The sequence below is a fragment of the Nuphar pumila genome, chromosome 1 (genome assembly GCF_984573655.1).
Source record: "Nuphar pumila chromosome 1, dmNupPumi1.hap1.1, whole genome shotgun sequence".
Lineage (NCBI taxonomy): Eukaryota > Viridiplantae > Streptophyta > Magnoliopsida > Nymphaeales > Nymphaeaceae > Nuphar > Nuphar pumila.
Genome location: NC_143249.1, coordinates 166298206 through 166318214, shown reverse-complemented (window position 1 = coordinate 166318214; position 20009 = coordinate 166298206). Strand labels below are relative to the sequence as shown.

Genomic DNA, 20009 nt, shown 5'->3' with positions numbered 1-20009 from the left:
GATTCTTTCATACACTCCTCTTTTTAAATTACTCTCCATCTAGGAGGTTGTCTCTATTTTCTCCACAAAGGTGTTGCAATTCTAATTAGCTAGGAGCGCTCCCAATGGTTGGTTAAAGTTGTTCTGGATCATGTTGAGGATGTTGGACTCTCTAATAGGATCTTTCATCTTATGGAAAGCCTATCTCCATTGATTAATAAAGTCTTGGACATCCACATCCTTCTTTTGTTTCGAGTTATAAAAGTGGCTAATAGTAGTTCGAATATCAATCTTATATCCAAACCTCTCGATAAATAAGTTTATCAGGGTCTTGAATTTCCTAATTTGATAGATGTTCAGAGTGGAGAACCAGGCCAATGTATCCCTTTTTAGGCTCCTAGGGAACCACTTGATCAAGATTTGATCATTGCTTTGATTATTCTCACAAGAATTCATGAAAAATATGATGTAAGTTTTAGAGTCCCTTGCTCAACTGAATTTAACCAATTTTGGTGGAATAGTGTCTGTGGGCTCATAGATTTCGCCCAAAACAAAGTCTTGAATCTTATAGGGTGTTCTCCTGCCCTTGAGATTCCTTAATTCCTCCTCTAACATGTGAACCCCAACCCATGTATCATTCTAGGGAGGACTTTGGTTTCGAGCATGAGGAGCTAGATCCTCCTAGTATTGAATGAGAAATTTTTTCTTAATGGGAATAGACTGATAGCTTGGCCTACTTAGCTGATACTTGACACTTTTGACTTTGATCTCATTCTCAACCATCTTTTGCTACAACTCTTAAATCATAAGTCGTAGGACAATATTTTTATCTTTCAAGTCCTAATAAGTGGACCTGACTACTGCGACTTGGAGAACTCACTTTTCCTTGTCCAGAGTATAGGGGATCAATTTGATCTCTCCCCCCTTCATCATCTTCATTCATCTGAAGACTCTCTTTGGCTTAGGACACTTCCAGTTCTAGATTTTTCAAATTGCACTTAGTAACTCTGGGATCTGTTGTCCCTAAACTTTTGCAAAATCCCTAGTGTAGGGTTGACCTTGACCCAAGTTGTTGGTTTCAAATTTGGATTTTTGATTTGCACTAGTAGATATAGAATCCATCTTGGAGGATCCAAAGTTCTTAGGAGTATCTGATTGGGTATCTTTCTTTGGTTCTCGGTCTATCTATTCTAGGTTGAATAAGAAAACAAGAGCAACCAACATACAGATCTAATTTTTTGAAAAAGCTGGTTCCTAGATCTCCTTAAACTTTACGAATATGAGAAGCCTCTTAAATAGGTTCTAGTGGGTATGGTTTCTCCTTTCAAACCTTTCGCGGATATACCAAAACTTAAGTTCTTGGTACGAACGATAAAGGTATCTGGCTCAGGCATTTCATCACCAATATACCCAAACTTTTGTTCCTAGTACAGGTGCAAAAATTCAAAGATCAAAATAATGTGACTAGATAATGGGTTTTGAAAAATTTTACACAAAAAAATGGATGGACCAACAAGCAAAATCCTCAGAAAGATGATAAACCAAGAAAATAGCAAACACAAAACATCCAAGGTCTCAATCCAAAGTAACCTCTAAAAACATTTTGAGAATTTAAATTTAAATCCTAGTCCTATATGACATGCAATGCCTCAATAAGGATTTCTAGGTTCAAATAGCAAAGAACCAATTCAACAAGTATGAAAGCACCCACAAGGAAACTAGCTTAGGGTTTCTATATTCCTATTATTGCAAATGGATCGAAGCTTTTAAGAACTGGATCTCTAAGCTTGGAACCTAAATAGGACACACAAATAATGATTCTAGCTTTTAGATGAGCCAGATTTCAAAAACATCCATATTCGAACAAGAACAAAATGGACTTGAGACCCAAACCTTATGGGGATTTAAGATCCAACCCCAAAAAAATTTTTGATTTGGGGCCCTCTAAGAGTACCAAAAATCAAAAAATAAGAGAGTGATAGCAGATTTGGATCCCGGATTACAAAATATTGATCCGCCAACCTAACTCATCCAAAAATTTCTGCCAGGGATGCATGTATCTTCTCTGTTCTGAACTAAATTTGAATATGATAACAACACTTTTGGAAAAAGTGGTCAATTGATAAGATAAATAGAAAAGCGATATCTTTCTAAACGTATATGTCACATAAAAAAAATGGATAAGGGAGATTATTCCCCTAGAAAGATTGCCTTTTCAATAATTTTTTAGGACAAAAAACCTATATCTTGTTGTTCATATGCAGATTTGAGGAAGATGCAAAATATTTTTTAAAAATAGATAAATAGTCTAAAAAACTAGAGGGAATGACCTTTTTAATGCTCCAAAATCCGCTCTGATATAATATCGTATCAGTGAGATATGCCTCTCGAAACCAAAACTGTATAGGCAAAACTCAAAAATATGCCCACTAAATCTTCTCTATTTGATAGCCATTTTTTGGAAAACAGAAAGCTTTTTGAAAAAGAGGCCAAAATATAAAAGATGGAGGAAATCTAGAGTTTTCTAACAGTGTATGTCACGTTGAGAAAGGACACAACATGAGGAGGAAAATACAAAAAATACCAAGACAGTCTAGTAAATCAGGTAACCTGAGTTCTCGAATTTTTACCTTCCACTGAAGATTTTGACCACTTAAATGGGTTTTCTGGTCTTCTACCCAAAATAAGCAATGTAAAGAAGAATCTTAGGGTTCCAATGCAACAAAAAACTTTAGGTTTTATTTCTAGATGTATGTGATTTTTTTGCGTTCGTAAGCTAACAACCTCTACTTTAAATTATTTTTTTGGTGAAAACCCAAATTTGGTCTATTTCGGGGTCAAAATCAAACTCAAAATAAACTCTTCCTTAAAACAAGTTTTTCAGTCAGACAAATCGACTTCTTTTGACTGTAACTTTGTACTCTAGTATCAAAATGACTTGATTTGTCACATTTAAAAGCTAAGACTCTCTATTTTAAACTTTATTTTGGATACAAATCTTAAGGATATTATTTTGTAGGCTAAAAGCATAGTGAAGTTTGGGAGTATGTCAAAAAGACTCAGGGCGACTAACTTTTTTGAAATACAACCTTTCACTCAAGACAACTGAGTCAAAATTAGGGTGTTTAAAATAAGCATCACATTAACCATATCTATTAAATTCTTATTATTTTGTTCAGCTACACCATTATGGTAAGAATATATGAAGCAATATTTTGTTTATGTATCCTATGAATTTCACAAAATTTAATGAAATCACTTAAAAGATAGTCACCACCTCTATATGACCTAAAAGATCTTATTTTGCAATTATAAAAAATTTTAACCTCTTTTGAAAATCTTAAACTTTTCACAAGGCTTATCTTTACTTTTCATGCAATAAACATAATCATATTTTAAAAAAATAATAATAATAGTTATAAAGTACTTGTTACCCCCACGAGTTGGAGTATTTCTCAAATCACATACATCATTATATATTAAACCAAGTAACTTTTAATTTCTTTCAACACTTGAAAAATGTCTTTTTGTAAACTTGGCTTGAATTCACACATCACATTTTTCCACTTGTTCAAATTTATCATTATTAATAAGTCTTAAATTATTCATGTTTTTCAAGGATATATAATTAATATATCTTAATCTAGCATGTCATAAATCATACGAGTCAAGCATATAAACAAAAGTAAATTCAACTTTATTAACCAAATTTCACTTAAACAAGTCATTGGTGGAGTAATTGTTACCTACAAACCTGTGGTTATTCGACAATATAATACTATCAGATTCTATTATAATTTTAAAACCATGAGTTGTAAGTATATAGATCGGCAGATACAAGTTTCTTTATTGTGGTAGGTACATGATATACATTTTGAAGTGTTAAGTGCTTTCTAGAGGAGAAGCGAAGCTCCACACTCATTTTTCTATGAACCTCATCTTCACAAGAATCTCTCATGTAAATCTTATAATCTTCTTTCACAGTTTCATATGTTTTGAATATACTATGATCATTGCATAAATAAATCATTGTTCTGAAATCTACATACCACCCTTTATTAGAATTGATCGTAAATATCTTATTTACTACAACCACTCGGTTGTCATGGAATTACTATTCTTGTTGCCTTAAAATTTCTTTCTATATTAACATTTATCTCGCATAATGACCCAATTTTCTTTAAGTATAGCAAGAAATAAAATCTCTTTTTAACAATAGTCTTGAATTCCTTATAATTCTTTTTCTTAAGCCCTCGTTTGTACCTTGGTTTACACTCAACCATATTCACCTGAGTACAAACTTCTTTTAATTCATCTTTCTTTTCTTGAGAACAAGTTTCCACTTCGATTTTAAGATATTGAAGAAGTTGTCATAAGGTAAACTCACTCTTTATTATATTTTAACTCATTTTTATATCTTTTCAAGTTGAAGGTAATATTTCAATAATTGCTGCCACTTAGAATGATTCATCAAGATGCACGTACATGCCTTCGAACTTGATCTGATGAGCTAGAATTTACAATTACTGGACATGAGGGAATAATGGCTTATCATCAAAGAACTTAAGATTCATATACTTATTAACCAAAAACTTGTCATTTGCTTCATCCTTTGTCTTATATTTGCTTGTTGGTGCCTCCTATAACTCTTTGGCTGAACCAACTTTCAAGTAGAGATTGAACAAGATGTTCAAGAGCACATTTAAGATGTTGTAATGACACATGAAGTCATCTTCCTTCCATTTTCTCCTTTTCTCTCATTCTCCTGTACTTTAGTTCAAAGGAAACCCATTTTTAACGGACTCACTATAGTCAAATTTGATAAATATTATTTATTTTATGGTTTAGTACTAAATGATGTCAGTTCTAAATATATGATTAAGTTCATCAATTTCACCAAATCCAACCTGGTAAAATTGGTGTCCCTTAGGCTTTTGGGTCAGGTATGGTAGGATCCAAAAATCAAAATCATGGTTGAACTGATGCTCGGTCATGATCATTCTGGATCGGGTTCAGATCCATCCCAAGAGTTGAACTTGAAAGTGATAAGCTATTTATATGTGTTTGAGATGAAGATGGATTCATCTAGGGGTGGCAATCGGGTCGGGTTGGCGGGTCAGCATACCTCAACACGAACCCGACCCGTTTATTAAACGGGTCGGCTGTGGCAAACACGAACCCAACCCATTTATTAAACGGGTAACCCGACACGACACTGTTAACCCGTTTAATAAACAGGTCGGGTCGGGTAAACAGGTTGGTGGGTTGGCGGGCGGGTCGGGGTCTGGTAAACGGGTTGGCGGTCGGGTTTGGGTAAGCGGGTTGACCCGCCTGCCTAACCCGCTTATTAAACGGGTCATCCGGGTTGGCATACCCCTAACACGAACCCGACCCGTTTAATAAACGGGTTAGGCGGGTCGACCCGTTTAAGCCAAACCCGAACCCGCCTAAGAAGCGGGTTGGTGGGTCGTGTCAGATTTTGCCACCCCTAGATTCATCCTTGTCATGTTAGACTTGTGCTACATGTGTTCTAGATACAGTCCTGAGCCCCAGGTCCACAAATAGGCTGGCCTCTTGCCAAGATCTGACTTGTTTATAATGCTTAAACGTTGGACATGCGGGCACATCATTCTTGGCTATATATATATATATATATATATATATATATATATATATATATATATATAAGAGAGAGAGAGAGAGGAGCAAAAGTGCAGATATTGACAATATGCCTGAAGAATATTATAGGTTTATAAAACTTTTTTAATAATATTGTGATAAATAGTAAGAATTAATAAATATATTTTCTCTACTGTTATTAAGGAAAACATGCAAAAAATGTACAAAAACATATTTTTCAGATAAGAGAAATGAGTTTCCCACATAAACTAAGTAGGTTTCCCATGTGATGTGAGATGAGTTTCTGGCTATATGGGAAACGAGTTTCCTGTGCATTTTTAGAACTTTTCCAAAAGTTTCGGAAATGGTTTCCCAGGAAACGAGTTTCCCACATATAATTGGAGTTTCCAGTAACCCTGGGTTGGACCTCCAGCCTGAAGATAAAATCAGATTGAGTTTGGTATTTAGTATAACAATCTAGGTTCAGGTCTGGCCCAAGCTCTAAGCTTATGCAGACCCTTGATAAACAGTCAGGCAGGCAGTAAGTCCCTGTATGCTTTCCTTGTCTTAGTGAAAGATCACTATAGAAGGTCTCAGTGTGGAGATATCCCCTACATCACGAGTCGAAGCATAGAGGAGAGCGTTTCATTTTCTCTAAGGCAAAGCTGGGAGTACTACAGCAGGGTTTAGCCTGCACTAAGGCCTGTTGGATTCACACCCTTCCCAGTTGTGGTGCAGCAGGTTTTCCCTTGGCCTAGTCAAAAAGAAAAGAAAAAACTTAAGGCCACCATATCGATCATTATCCAGACAAGCCAGGTCTAATACTGGCACAACCTTGGACCTTTCCCTTGTGCATCCTATATAAGACATGCCAGACGTTTGGGCCTGCTAAGCTCACTGGATCCTGCTTGATCAGGTTGGAGGAAATGCCAACTCATGCATTTTTGTACAATAGTGAATGTACTTCCACATTGTGTAACATAGTGACCATATACAGCATTATTGGCAAATACTCTCTCTCTCTCTCTCTCTCTCTCTCTCTCTCTCTCTCTCTCTCTCTCTCAACAAGATAGTAAACCCAGATTGACAATCTAATTTGCCTAATCCAATTAGCTGATCAGACAAGAGAGGAAAGCACGTTATGCTCAGTGGGGGGTTTGGAATCACAGCATCTATGTATCATCATTAATTTCAGTGCTTTTTGGAGGCATGTCAAGCTGTAGGTCATGGAAGTATTTCTTTTTTAGATCGTCATATGAATATGTATCCATAAAGCTGAACGCCTTGGCTGACTGTGAAAGAAAAGATAAGCATTTGGTTGTCTTAATGCACGACATCACCATCAGGCTAAGACACTAAGTGACAAAGCGAGATAATTGTGTGATAGTTTTTCCTTCTTTCATGTTCATAGGATTCCGCTGTCCCACAAAAGTTACCAAAGATCTCACATATATCTGAGAACAGGACAATTGGGTAGTTTGTTAACCTTTTTCAATTGAAGAAAACATCAAAATCTCCCAAATTATCCAATTGCTTAGTTGTGAACCTAGTGACCATTTATGAAAGTATCCAAGGAAAAGTAGATAATTATATCATGACCAATGATTTTCAAGTTCGTTTATCACCATTTACTCGGTAGGATATTTATCTTGATAACCAGGAGAAACCACTGTTGTGGTTCGGACATCCACCCTGTTTTGGTGTTCGTGGTGTAAAACTTCACGCCTATCACATGGATACGGCTGAAGATACGGGGATACTACGGCCATTTTTATAAAGTTTTCAATGTAACTAATATACAAGGAGATACGGATCGAGAGTGGAAATGCAGTATCCGTGTGACAGCTCCACCCTGTTTTGGTGAGAAAGCTGCCACTGCAACCACACAATATTGGTGTCCATCTCTACTGAAAATAAGCAAAATCAGCACTGTTAGCTGGTTGCAACCATGGTGAACAAGGTTTAAAACAGCAACTTATCAACCATGAAATTCTCAGCAGATTCTCAAAACTTTTATTTTTCTCTGGTTTCTTGGGAAAAACAAAAAAAAAATATTCAAAATTATAAAAAGGAATAAAAACTAAAAAATATGTAAAAATAGAGTAAACTTCTTTTCCTGAGATCGTATGGGCAAAAAAGGAAAAAATGCAAAACAGTAAAATCATCATATTTCCAACTATCAGCAACGTTTACCAAGATAATCACGAAAAAAATATCATGTTTTTTTGGTGATCTTTCCAAACTATCTAGATATTTGTCAGTGTGGTAGCAACATATGTATATCTCTTGTTCTAAATTCCTACTTCCTCCTGACGATGAACTCAGATGACATCGGAAGCAGGCTAAAAAATCGCTGTAAACCGCAAGTCGAAGCAGGAAACATACTGCTATCCATCTGCATCACAACCAAGAGTACGTTCAAAATGCAGGCTCTTCATTAGATTTTCTTCTATAAAAATGCTTGTACAACTGAAAACATATCACAGAACAAAGCAATACTTCAGGCTTGCACTTGAAAGTGGAAAAGACTATGATAACCAAGCGTTGAAGCATTATCTCACACACACCATCTTTCCACAGAGAGAGCTGATATTCTTGGAGCATTGAAAACACACTATACCATCTAAAACCTTGAAATTTCAATGTTGGGGCATCGATTGCACTTTTCCTACGACAAAAATTTCCTCAAATCACCTTAATAAAATAGTTTTCACAAAGTTCTTGAATTCTTCTCTAGATGAAGAAGCATTCTCGATACAGCAACCTACAAACCTCAGAAAAACTATAAGTTGCTTGTGTTTTATAACTAAAATTTCCTTAAGTCACCTTAAGAAAATGGTTTTCACAAAGTTCTCAAGTTCTTTTGTAGATCAAGAAGCATTCTGGATACAGGAACCTGCAAACAACTGGCAAACGATAAGTCAGCAACTGAAAATCTGATTGCTCAGAAGGCACAGTTGGAAACTCGGCCTATTTGACCAGCCGATCTGAATTCAGAGAAACCAGAGAACCATGACAAAAAAAAAAACGTCAAAGGAAAGGTCGCAGAAAGAGCCAAGGGACAAACACCAGCCCAGCAAACGGATATCACAAACTGAAAGTGAGGGTACCACATTCAGTAGGACCACAGCAAGCAACAAAATAAATGAGGTAATCAGAGAGGCTAATAGCTAATGAGACTGAAAACTACAAGCTAATGGACAAAAGAATCATATGCTTAGTGCCCTTACTACAGCAACTTCTTACCACTAGATACAAAAATCAAAATACCAAGAGTTTATCTTTAATGGTAGAAGACACTAAAAAGGTGAGCAAGAAATAAATGAAGTTGACAGTATATTGGCAGACAGAACAAAATAAAACAGATCAGCGCAACGTTGCTTTCAAATATTGAAGAAAACCCTTGGACACAAGTGGTGCCTGGAAAAGGAACAGTCCTTTACAAGCAAAATACATCAGCTATTTTATGAAAACCAAAAGACAGACTATTCCCAGCATTCCGAATATTATAATAAATCAAGCTTGTCCTTGAAATGAAAGGATCAACAGGTAGAAACAAATAATTGACCATGACGATTCCCATTTTCTTTCTTTTGGTAAGCAATATTTTTCATTGACACCATATCAAGGATGCATGTTTAGGTACCCCTTTCTTTGTTTACGGGTGCAGTTCTGCTAAGCCTTTCATTATGTTCATCCACTTCATGTTCTATAGTCGAATAGTTTGCAATTGTCATGAACAAGTATCCAGTATCTTGGAATAGGGTTAAGACTAAATGTGCAGGGGTATGAGCAATTTGTAGACAGAGATAAGTGCTTTGGTAGAGATACAGAAAAAAAAGAAACTCTAAAATGGAAAGTGTTCTTAGGCACACTCATCCATTAGAAGATTTAGCCTTGCATGAATCGCTATTGGTTTCTTACCCTTTGCTAAGTAATGTAGCTAAATCTTGAAGTCTGTCAACAAGGTATAGGCTGATTGTCCAACTCCCAGAAGTAGCAAACTCGACCCTAGACTGCAGTTCCAAAGAAACCACAGTATTACTTACCTTTGGCCGCAGCAAGATGAAGCTCCATTGACATAAAAGAGAATTTATATCCATAAACATAAAATGGAGAGAAACCTGCATTGAATCTTTGACCAGAGAAATAAGACAATCCAATACAATTGGATGATGGAGATAATACTCTTTCCATATCAGACCCTTTCAAGAATCAGAGATACAATCCGAGAAAGGATTGTTGCCGCTATGAAATCATCATGCTGCTCATATGCGAGGAGGCTAGATGTCCATTTGCAAATGTTATATGCATGCCTCCCATCAGCAAAAATGCATCCAAGCCATTTTCAATCTAGCACAAGCACCATGATTTAGCCTTAGGATTGCAATGAGGGGCATTCCTCTCATCTCATTCAGCAAGGAAAAAAAAAATTAATCCCCCAAAAACACCATGATTGCAGCCTCAGATTGCAACCAGCTGGTATCAAATAACAGAACTGTGGCCACTGAATCAACTCAAGCACATTAGTTGTGGCACAAAGGTATAACCCAAAATCACCATCAAAACCAATGTTGTCTGTATTGTAGCATATTGTATGATATGCGATGATATGTATCGTTACTTTTTAGAAAAATGATACGATATACACTCGTATTATGATATGCGACTCGTATTATGATATGCGACGATATGTATCGTTACTTTTTAGAAAAATGATATGATATACACTTGTATCATGATACGAGTGTGTATCGTATCTGTATCGTATAGTATGATACGAGCCTGTATCGTACCGTATCAAATATACACCTTCGTCGCACTTTAAAAAGACCCGAATCATAAATTTATCTTTTTGGGTTTTAAAGACCATTTGTGTAGAGGCCACTAGAGAGGTATTCACGCACCCTAGGAGTCGTGAGAGTGATTTGGAAGCCGATCCGTGTGCAAAGGAGAGGGCTTTTGCGATTTCATCAAGAGTGCATTTTCACCATTTTTTTCACTCAAGGAAGTGGGTTAAGGTAAAAAAACATTATTTTTTGCTTCTTATTGAGTTTTTTTTGGAGAATATAGCATCAAATAATTCAGGATGGCAATGAGGCACTCGAGTAATGAGTGAAATCCGATTTTATGGTTGCATTTTGTGCATTTCATCATTGTTTCGTGTGTTATGATTTTTTAGAATTTTTGCTATTTTCTGATTTTTTTATTTTTTTAGAATTTTTTATTTTTTTTTCAAAATTTATGATTTTTTATGATACAATACTTATGTTATTTTGGGCCCGACCGATACAAGTAACAATACAATACAACATTGATCAAAACTAAACTGCACTAGCCATCTCATTTCCTAAACACCACCACATTAAAAGGGCTTCCCTCAAACTTCCTACTTTTGGAAGGCTTCCCTCAAATGTCAAGCCACCTGTTTACAGTTTAGCACCAATCAGAAAGAAAAGCCTACATAACAAGACCATTCAAATACCATCTTTGCTTTTTCTCAAATTAAATTACATTTGAAGCAATCAATGGAGTTGTGAAGAAATGCATAAAACCCTAGTGAGGATGGAATCACTGGATTCATAAAAGAGCAATGAACTAAAAAGAAGACAATCCAAACCATACAGACAGATTCACTTCTCTCACAAGAGTTTAGGACCTATCTGGATCTACTTGTAATGAAGTAATGATCCATAGTTCAATCACATAGTTCAGTAATGAAGTAATGAAATATCAATAATAGTGCATTTTGAGAATAAGAATAAAAATCACATAGTTCAGAAGTTTGAAGTCAACCAAAAGCAAAAATCCTATAGGAATCTTCACATTAATTAATGACATAAGGTGGGGAAATGAAATCTCATCAAAATGGAAGCTAGAAGTATGATGATGAGAAAAAATGTGTGAGCTTCAAACATAAACTTCTCAACAATAATCGCAGGCGGACATGTCATAACCAACTTGGAAACGCCAAAATTCTTCTAGATAAAGTTGCTGTATCCACAGTCCGCCACAGACAGCCATTTCATTGAATAAATTAAAAAGGCAACTTAGAGTTTGAGATGCCCAAGAAAGGTCCAGAATATATTATTTGAAATCAAAGGGAAACAAAAGAAAAGGTGTTGCTTTGTGATGAAAATGAATGGCCGTCTTCGTTCTTCATACATCATCCTATCAAGCTAGTCAGCCAATCTTGTAGGCTTACATTTTAGTCTAACAAAATATTTCTAAGATTCAAAACTTGGTTACCTGGTCTGCAGATGATTTTTCTATTCAGTGTAAGTCTCACAAGTTTTTGTGCAATTCATCCATCACTATGGTAACTGAACAGATACCAATCTCAGCTTGCTTGTCCAAAAGGCACCAGATGTACATGCCTTCTATTGCTCCACTTATTGGAGAATACAAGTGATATAAGAATGCTATAAAGTCTAGAACCACCAGCTCAAATCTCTTTTTCAGTATAGGTCCATAGAGGCAAAGATTGGTTGTACAACACCAAGGATTGGTTGTAGAAATCATGATCACCCTGTCATTTATGGTGCAACTTGCACTAGCCATGAACCAAACAAGTAACTTTGTGATAGAAGGCACGAACAGGAAACTTGTGTCTGATGTTTCTGTTAATCTTGGGTTTGAAGCTATTGCAGTGGATCTCACTATCAGCATCAGATGTGAACTAAGGACCCATCTTGATGGCATTTTTTGAAAACCTAATTTTGTAATAAAAGCATTTTTTGACAAATGAATGGTGTTTGGATGACACTTCCTTTTATAGGAACAGATTTTAACTCTCTCTCTCTCTCTCTCTCTCTCTCTCTCTCTCTCTCTCTCTCTCTCTCTCTCTCTCTAATGCATTTTCCATCTCAAAAGTTATCAAAAAACAGTAGACTCATGGTCACCAAATGTAAGTGAGAAGACGAGAATGATGATGATAATGAGGTATGGCAATGGTGTTAATAACGTAAGTAACGATCAAAGCAAAGAACAAATATGATATTGATAGAGATGGTAACTAGTGTATGGCGTTTAAAAAATAACCAAGCGAAACATGGTGTTGCAAAAATATATGTTGATGAAAAGGATGATGATAGTGATAAATAACAGAAAGAACAAGAGGGAGAATCAGAGAGATGCTGACCGTGATGATGAAGAAAGCAAATGGTGACATGGTGACAATAATAGTTAAGAGTGACAACAGGAGGGGGGGCACTCATCCATGGTGGACATGAATAAATTGGGCTGCTATCAGTGATCAAATGAGGGTGCCTCCACCATTGTTATAGGAATCTATAAGATTTATGACCAGAAAATGCATAGAGATAAACAGGAAGAGTGGATGAAAAAGAGTGGCTTTCCAGCAATGGTGTCAGAAAACCGTATGAAAAGCCGTCCATACCAAGGCAAATCCCACCACTAGTTTCTGGATACATTGCCATTTTCTGGTCAACAAAATGGCCAGGAAGTGCTCGAGAGATATGAGGGCAAGCAAGGATGACAAGAGACGGGAGAGAAAAAGTGAAAGAGGAGCCGATTTCTGGGAATATCAAAGTAAACAAAAATAAAGCAAAAAAGTGAAAGAGAAGCCAAATTCTGATAGCTTCTGGGGCTTTAAAAATAAAACTTTTTAAAAAATAGCAATCTGCTGTTTCTTAAAACTTCATCATAAGCCTCGAAACAGAATTTCAGAAACATCATTTTGAAAGGCATCAGCCAAATTCTGCCCTCATTTTTGGAAACGGAATTTGGAACATTTTGAGCATCACCCAATTGACCCTAATGCATTTTGCTTAATATTGATTGCAAACTCTAAAGTTTGCAAGGTGGTTTCACATCACAACAGTTGGAGATGAAATGGCATTTACATTAATGTCTCAGATTTGTCTGCATTGGGCTAAGCATAGCCCTTAACAGGGTTTAACTCCAGATCTGACTGTCATCTAGACGATTGAGATAAACATGATCTTATAGGATTGTACATGGGTCAGATCGAGGTTGAATGTAGATGGATCTGAAGTCTGGATCTGACAAGACTTAGAAGTCTGGATCTGACCAGACTTAGCCTTTAACCTAGTTTTCCTCTGGATCCAATAGGAACCTGCATGGTTTGAACCTGTGACACTCAAAATGCAGAAGAAAAAGGATTTAAAGGAAACCTTAAAGTTCAGAAAAACAAAAGTGCAGGAACACCAAATTAAAGAATAATTACAGAAATTGCAAATGGTAGAAGACTTAAATGGTGCCGAGAAGCAAAGAACAAAAAGTGACCATAAACCACCATACAGAACTCAAAACTTCTTTAAGCAGATGGTGTAAGCATGCCCACAAAAAAGAATCCCCATGCCCTCATTCAGCAAAGTCAAACGAATCTCCACGTCAGCACCAAAAATTCGTGTATCCAAACTGTTCCATCAATGAAATTCAAACCAAAGACATGGGACTTCATTCATAGCCAGTAATATGAACTAGTAATGAAAACGGATAAACACAAACTGGAAAAGTAAGCACAGAAAAACAAGCAATTTTACAATAAATCAATTGCTAAATACACAGATTCACATTAAATTAATGAATTTTACATATATTAAAAGAAGAAATTACAAAGATTTCTGACTACACCAGACAGGAACATATATAATGAATGACATTTAGAAGAAAGGGGCAAGCTAAGGTACAGAAATATAGCAGGGAAGGTACATTAGATAAAGAAAACGATGCCAAGGATTGGGCAGGCACATATGATATAAAATGTTCCTAGACTCTTTCCATTTCACCTCTATTTGAATTGAACCAAATGTAGCACCCCATTGAGAAACGAGCACCCTCTACATCGGTGAGATATCTAACGAGGAAAAAAAACTTCAATAATGTTAGGAACATTCTTGAGTCCTTGAAGCCTTTCATCTCTTCCTTGTTGCCACTCAAGAAACATATTCCCTAGAGGGATCTGCCAAACCCCAATACTTATTTGGGGAACTGAGATAATGTTGTGAGAAAAAATATGTACATAGATGCCCTTCCACCTTACTCCGTTCCACCTACCTCTGAAACCAATTCAATTTCAGATGAAGCAATGCCATTTTCTTCGATGTTTACAATGGAAATCCTGACAACCAAAGATGCATGTATCATTAAGTCCCCCCCTTCCAGTTCAACATGGGTAGCTCCTAACACTAGTATACTATATCACATAACCGTTGGTGCAGAGCAAAATTGGTTGGTCACTACTGCAGCACTGATCTTCCCATTAGAATGCCTAGCGTTTGAACTAGTATACTTTGCAGGCTTCTGCTGAAACAGTGACCCGAGCATCTTCTCCAAGCTCTGAGGTGAATATTTGGAGTATTTGCTAGAGTTGGCATCCTGCTCAACCAGTGGCCCATAGTTCTGCATATAACTCCGGTAGACTGGAACAATGGCCTGCACGGCCAATTGGCACATCTTCTCCCTAAGATCCTTATCTGAGACAACCCAATTCAAGTGCTTCTTGTACAATTCATCAAATGCCTCGTTGAACGCCTTGAGCCTCTTCTTCACCAAATCACGGGCAGTTGCTCTTCCTCCTGAGAAGTAGATCAGGCCCTCGCGACTCAGTAGCACTGGAAGCTTTCCCCAAGTCTCCTTCGAGTACAGGGCTGCAAAGTAGTCCTTGTATTGTTCGTGCTCCCGGAGCCATGGCTCGCCCATAAGACTCCCCACTTTGGTCCCCTTTAGGTGCTTGCTGAAATGCCAATGGCAGTTCATCATGAATAGATTGGCGAGGGTGTTGTCATCATATACCTTCGACCATGTTTCTAGATTAGCCTCTAGAGCCTTAATGATGTTGCGGATTGCATCATTTAGAAGACCCTCCTGAAATTTCTCCTTCTGCCAACTGCGGTGGATCACGAGCACCTGCGTGAGAAGTGGCCGATAATTGTCATCAAGGAGCTGGTTGCAGTAACCAGTGATGAAGCACAGGATCTTCGGTACGCTGCCATCCTCAGGCGGCGGCATCTGCCCCTGCAACCCGACCTGCACTATCAATTCCCAGAATATGTCGCACACACCATCGACCAACCGCTTGATCAGATCGCGGGTGAGGTTCTGGATCTCATTGCACGCCTTCGATCGGAACAACCGGTTGAAGTCCAATCTCAGTTTGTTCAACGAGGCAAAGATGTCGAGCATCTTGACGAGCTTGATGGGGTCATTCTTGCTCTCCGTCACCGTCTTCCCGAACCGAAGGAAATCGAGCATCCCTGCCTGCTCAGCGATCTTTGCAAAGCATTCCGTCCATGGCTCTGGGCCAATCCTCTCAAGAACCTCTCCGCATAGCATGTACTCCAATTCAAACAGGTGCTTCACCGCGAACTCGAGGTGCTTCCCCCACTGCGCGATGTACCCTTCGATGCTCTGTACCCCATTGAATTCCTCCATCGAGATCTCAAGGTAGTCGAGGTTCAGAGCCCGAAGGCTTGCACGGGCGTTGGCGCTCCGCACCTCAGTGTAGATTGTGATGCACCGATCGAGCCTCCCATTCGCCATCAGCCGATCCAGCACAGCCTGGAGCTTCTGCACAACCACGCCCGGGAGCGGGGACGGTGCGATGCAGGGGGGGTCGTTCTCGCCAGAAGGCTGCTGCATTTGGAGCGGAGGTGCACCATGCTCAACAAGGAGGCGCCGAAACTCGCCCTCGAGTTTGTCCAGGGCGACTTCGAGCAGCCCCCCATCGAAGCCGCGAGCTCGCTCGTCTCCGTCGGGGTCCTGCAACTCCCGGAGGCAATGCAGGGACTTTTTGAGGTTGGAGAGGAACAGGTCGTCGGCGACGGAATTATCCTCCAGATACTCGACGATGTCGCCCAGCCACTGGATCGCAAGGGCGCAGTTCTCCGCGAGGAACTTGAGCGCCTCCTCGAGCCGCTTGACGACGGAGAGGTAGCCGGGGAGGTCGGAGCGAGGGTCAGAGAGGAGCGAACGCTCGAGGCCATGAACGGCGTCGAAGACCTTGAGCACGGCCGCAGCCGGGCCGACCGCCCGGTCGATGTGGCCGCCCACGGCGAGGAGGGCATCCCGCTGCGCCCGGATCGGCCGCACCGCCGCCTCAAGCCCCGGAAGCCGATGGTTGATCTCCTCCAGCCGCGGACCGGCGCGGCCTAGGGCGGTCGACAGCGCCTTCGATTTGTCGATGCAGAGCCACAGCGACCTCCGGGCCGCCAGCAGCGAATCGATCTCGCTCATCTCCACACCCCACCACTCAAAAACCTTAGAGAGAGAGAGAGAGAGAGTAACCACAAAGGAAACCTAAAGACTAATCTGTGAAGATGGAAAGAGTGGGATCGATTGCATGAACCAATAAAAGTTCACTTCTTCTTCTCCTTCTTCTCCTTCTTCTTCTTCTTCTTCTTTGTAATCAACAAAGCCCCCAAAACCTAACACAAATTTGAGATGGGTAGGAATGGGGATTGCGTGAATCAACAAAAGGTGACTTATTTCTTCCTCTTGGCTTGCTTGCTGCTGCTGTTGTTGGTGGGTGGAGGAAGTCAACCAGGACCGTTGGGGAATTGAGTGAGCATTTTCCAACCAAACTGAAACAACGCTCAACACCACTTGGGAGCTTTTCTTCCTTCGGCTTTGCTTTTGATTCTCAGTAGATTTGGTGGTTGGAGTTGTACTAGCTGCTGCTGCTGCTGCTGCTGCTGGGCAGATGGTGATGGTGGGGGTGATGTAGCTGTTGGGAGGGTGGAAGGTTCTGGTTTGGGTGAGTGGTGTTTGTGGGTGAGGGTGAGGGTGAGGGTTAGGGTTTGTGCAGAGGGAGAGAAACAGGTGTCTGAGGCTTGGTATGTGTGAAACAACGCGGCTCTATGTTTTCACTCCACCTGTTTTTTTTTTTTTTTCTATTGCCTATTTTTAGAGAGAGAATTTTATTTTTTTTCCTTTTTTTTGTGTTTTCCAAAGTATTTATAAAAAACCTGATAACTCTCTCTCTCTCGAAGGCTCTAAACAATGGAGGAATCATAGGACCCATCATTTGGTTCTCTATTAAATAATTTAAAAGCAACTCACATCTTACATGCTCTTGTTGTCTCGAGTCCTTTGAAGCAGTTCGTTTGTTTCAGCGAGTTTGGTTCTTGAGATGAGACAATTCACAACCTGGTGCAATGTAATATCCGTCTCTTTCTTGTTACATACATATTTTATAGCAACAGATATCGGTGATATTTTGAAATATCGTGATTTTGTCATAATATTTTCAAAACCCAATATAACCCTGAAATAGATCATGATATTTTAAAAAATATTACCTATTTTGGGAATATAGCAATTTTGCCATTATATTATTAACATGGTATCAACAGTTTTCTATAATTTTATATTTTTGTAAATACACATGTATATATTCACCATTTATTTTAACAAAAACAGCCCAATGTTTCAGTTATTTCATTAAACTTCAATAAGGTATAAAATTATTTTTTGGCCTTTCATTAACAAAACCACTCATCTCACATTCTGTCTGTCAAAAAAAAAACACTCATCTCACATTCTGTCTGTCAAAAAAAAAACACTCATCTCACATTCTTTTGCTAAAAAAAATGCTGAGAATATTATAGTCATATTAGTTTGATTGATCACCTCGTGATTTTGTATAATCATTTATTTAAAAAAAAAAACTGCTCGATATTCTGTTTACTTCATTCATCCCACCCTAGATACAAAATTGCTTTCCTTGCTCTTCATTGATCAAATAACTGGTCACTATTTGTTTTTAAGTGAAACAGAAATTGTGCTCATTTTTGGCAATTCTATTTGATTAATACTTGGTAAATTGATTTTTAGAACTAAAGTATGTGCTTCATAATGATGTAAAGCTTGATTAAATGTAATAATCACCAAGTTGGTTCTTTTTTTATGATTTGTTCCATAATAAAAAAAGTTAACAGTTTTCTAATTTCCTCTATATGCATAAGTACTTATTTATATTATATTATCAAATGATAGATAGATATAAGATAGGTACTTGGAAAGGAATTGATGACAAATATTAAAAAAATAACAAAAACAACTAAAAAGAGGAATCTGGTTTGGTGGATACTAAATCATCTCAAAGTCCTTTTTGTGAATGTGGAGTACACTCAATCACCAAGCTCATCCTTTTCTTTTGTTTCTTTTCTTCTTCCTCCTTCCTTTCCCCTCCTTTCTCACCTTTCCTTCCCTTTTTCCCTTTTATTTTTTACTCTGTTAGTTGTGAAAGTGAAAGCAAACAAAACTACAACAAGTAGATGAATGACCACTTCAGCCCTCAGCTCTTGTACCAAGGTATCGTATGGTCATCTATTGGATCCTCAAACCCGAAAACCAAGAACCCATACCCAAAGTTGTCAGTATGGGAATCGGACAAGTATCATTTAGCCCACGATTTAGGTGAATGGGCGGTTCGGGCAAAAAAAAAATAATACATATCAATCAGAATGTGACAGGTGTTAAAGTTATTAAAATAATATTGAAATTTAATTTTAAGATATTTTTATATTTATTAAAAATTGGCCTATTCAGGTGACTATCATATCGATTTTCTGAAAATCATATCAGTTGATTCAGGCCGATACACACCGATACTGACAACACTGCCCATACTGGACCTGATTCTGTGTGAGACTTTCACAGCAATGGGTCCAATTTCTGATCCAGACTTGAATTGGATCTTGTATTTAGGGCTATCAACGGGTTCGGTTTGTGTCGTGTAGCGATCCAACCAGAAGGCAGAAATCTGGGTAAGAGCACATTTTTTGTAGGATATCCAACCGGACATGGGTTATGTGGGTAGTTTCTTGTGTATTTTTATGTAACAAATATTTTCTAAATACTTTGAAAATTATATATGGTTTGGATTTGGGGCATCCATTTTACTCAACATAACCCAAACCCCATTTTGATTGCTTTTTGTTTGATTGGGTTTGGGTGCATAGTGAAGGGTTTGATACCTGACCCATTGAGGACTATACTTTTTTTTTTGATATTTACAAGGAGGAAACCACCCCCAAGAACAGGGACTTAGCCGCGCTGACTCTGCCTGCACTGACCTAACCAAGGTTGTTAAATGTGATGAGGCGAAGCGAGGCGTTGAGCCTGCGCTTCGCCTCTGAGGCGTACGCCTCTCACAACGTGAGACTCTCAAGTATCTGTGGTATATCTAAAATATCGTAAAAATATGTGGCATTTTTGTAGGGATGTTAATGGATTGAATTTAATGCATATTCGATTGCATCAGAAGTTCAGAACGACCTTTGTTTAATGCTCATAATCAGATTTCTTTTTTTATATTTACCTTAGCTGCATCACTGCAATGCCTCAGTACCTTGAGCGTGCGCTTCGCCTCTGAGGTGTACGCCTCTCACAACACTGGACCTAACAGCATAAAACTCAGTGGG

The 20009-nt window shown here is 38.3% G+C and overlaps 1 protein-coding gene across 1 annotated transcript; it reads right to left on the bottom strand.

Annotated features, from left to right (window-relative positions):
- Positions 1 to 14158: 14158 nt before the first annotated feature.
- Positions 14159 to 17398, bottom strand: LOC149851205 (exocyst complex component EXO70I-like). Its single transcript, XM_090014116.1, has one exon. The coding sequence runs from the start codon at positions 16816 to 16818 to the stop codon at positions 14785 to 14787; it is 2034 nt and encodes a 677-aa protein (XP_089870242.1). The 5' UTR covers positions 16819 to 17398; the 3' UTR covers positions 14159 to 14784.
- Positions 17399 to 20009: the final 2611 nt, after the last annotated feature.

Excerpts from the sequence above, each read along its gene's own strand:
- LOC149851205 (XM_090014116.1), bottom strand. The coding sequence starts at position 16,818 with ATGAGCGAGATCGATTCGCTGCTGGCGGCCCGGAGGTCGCTGTGGCTC.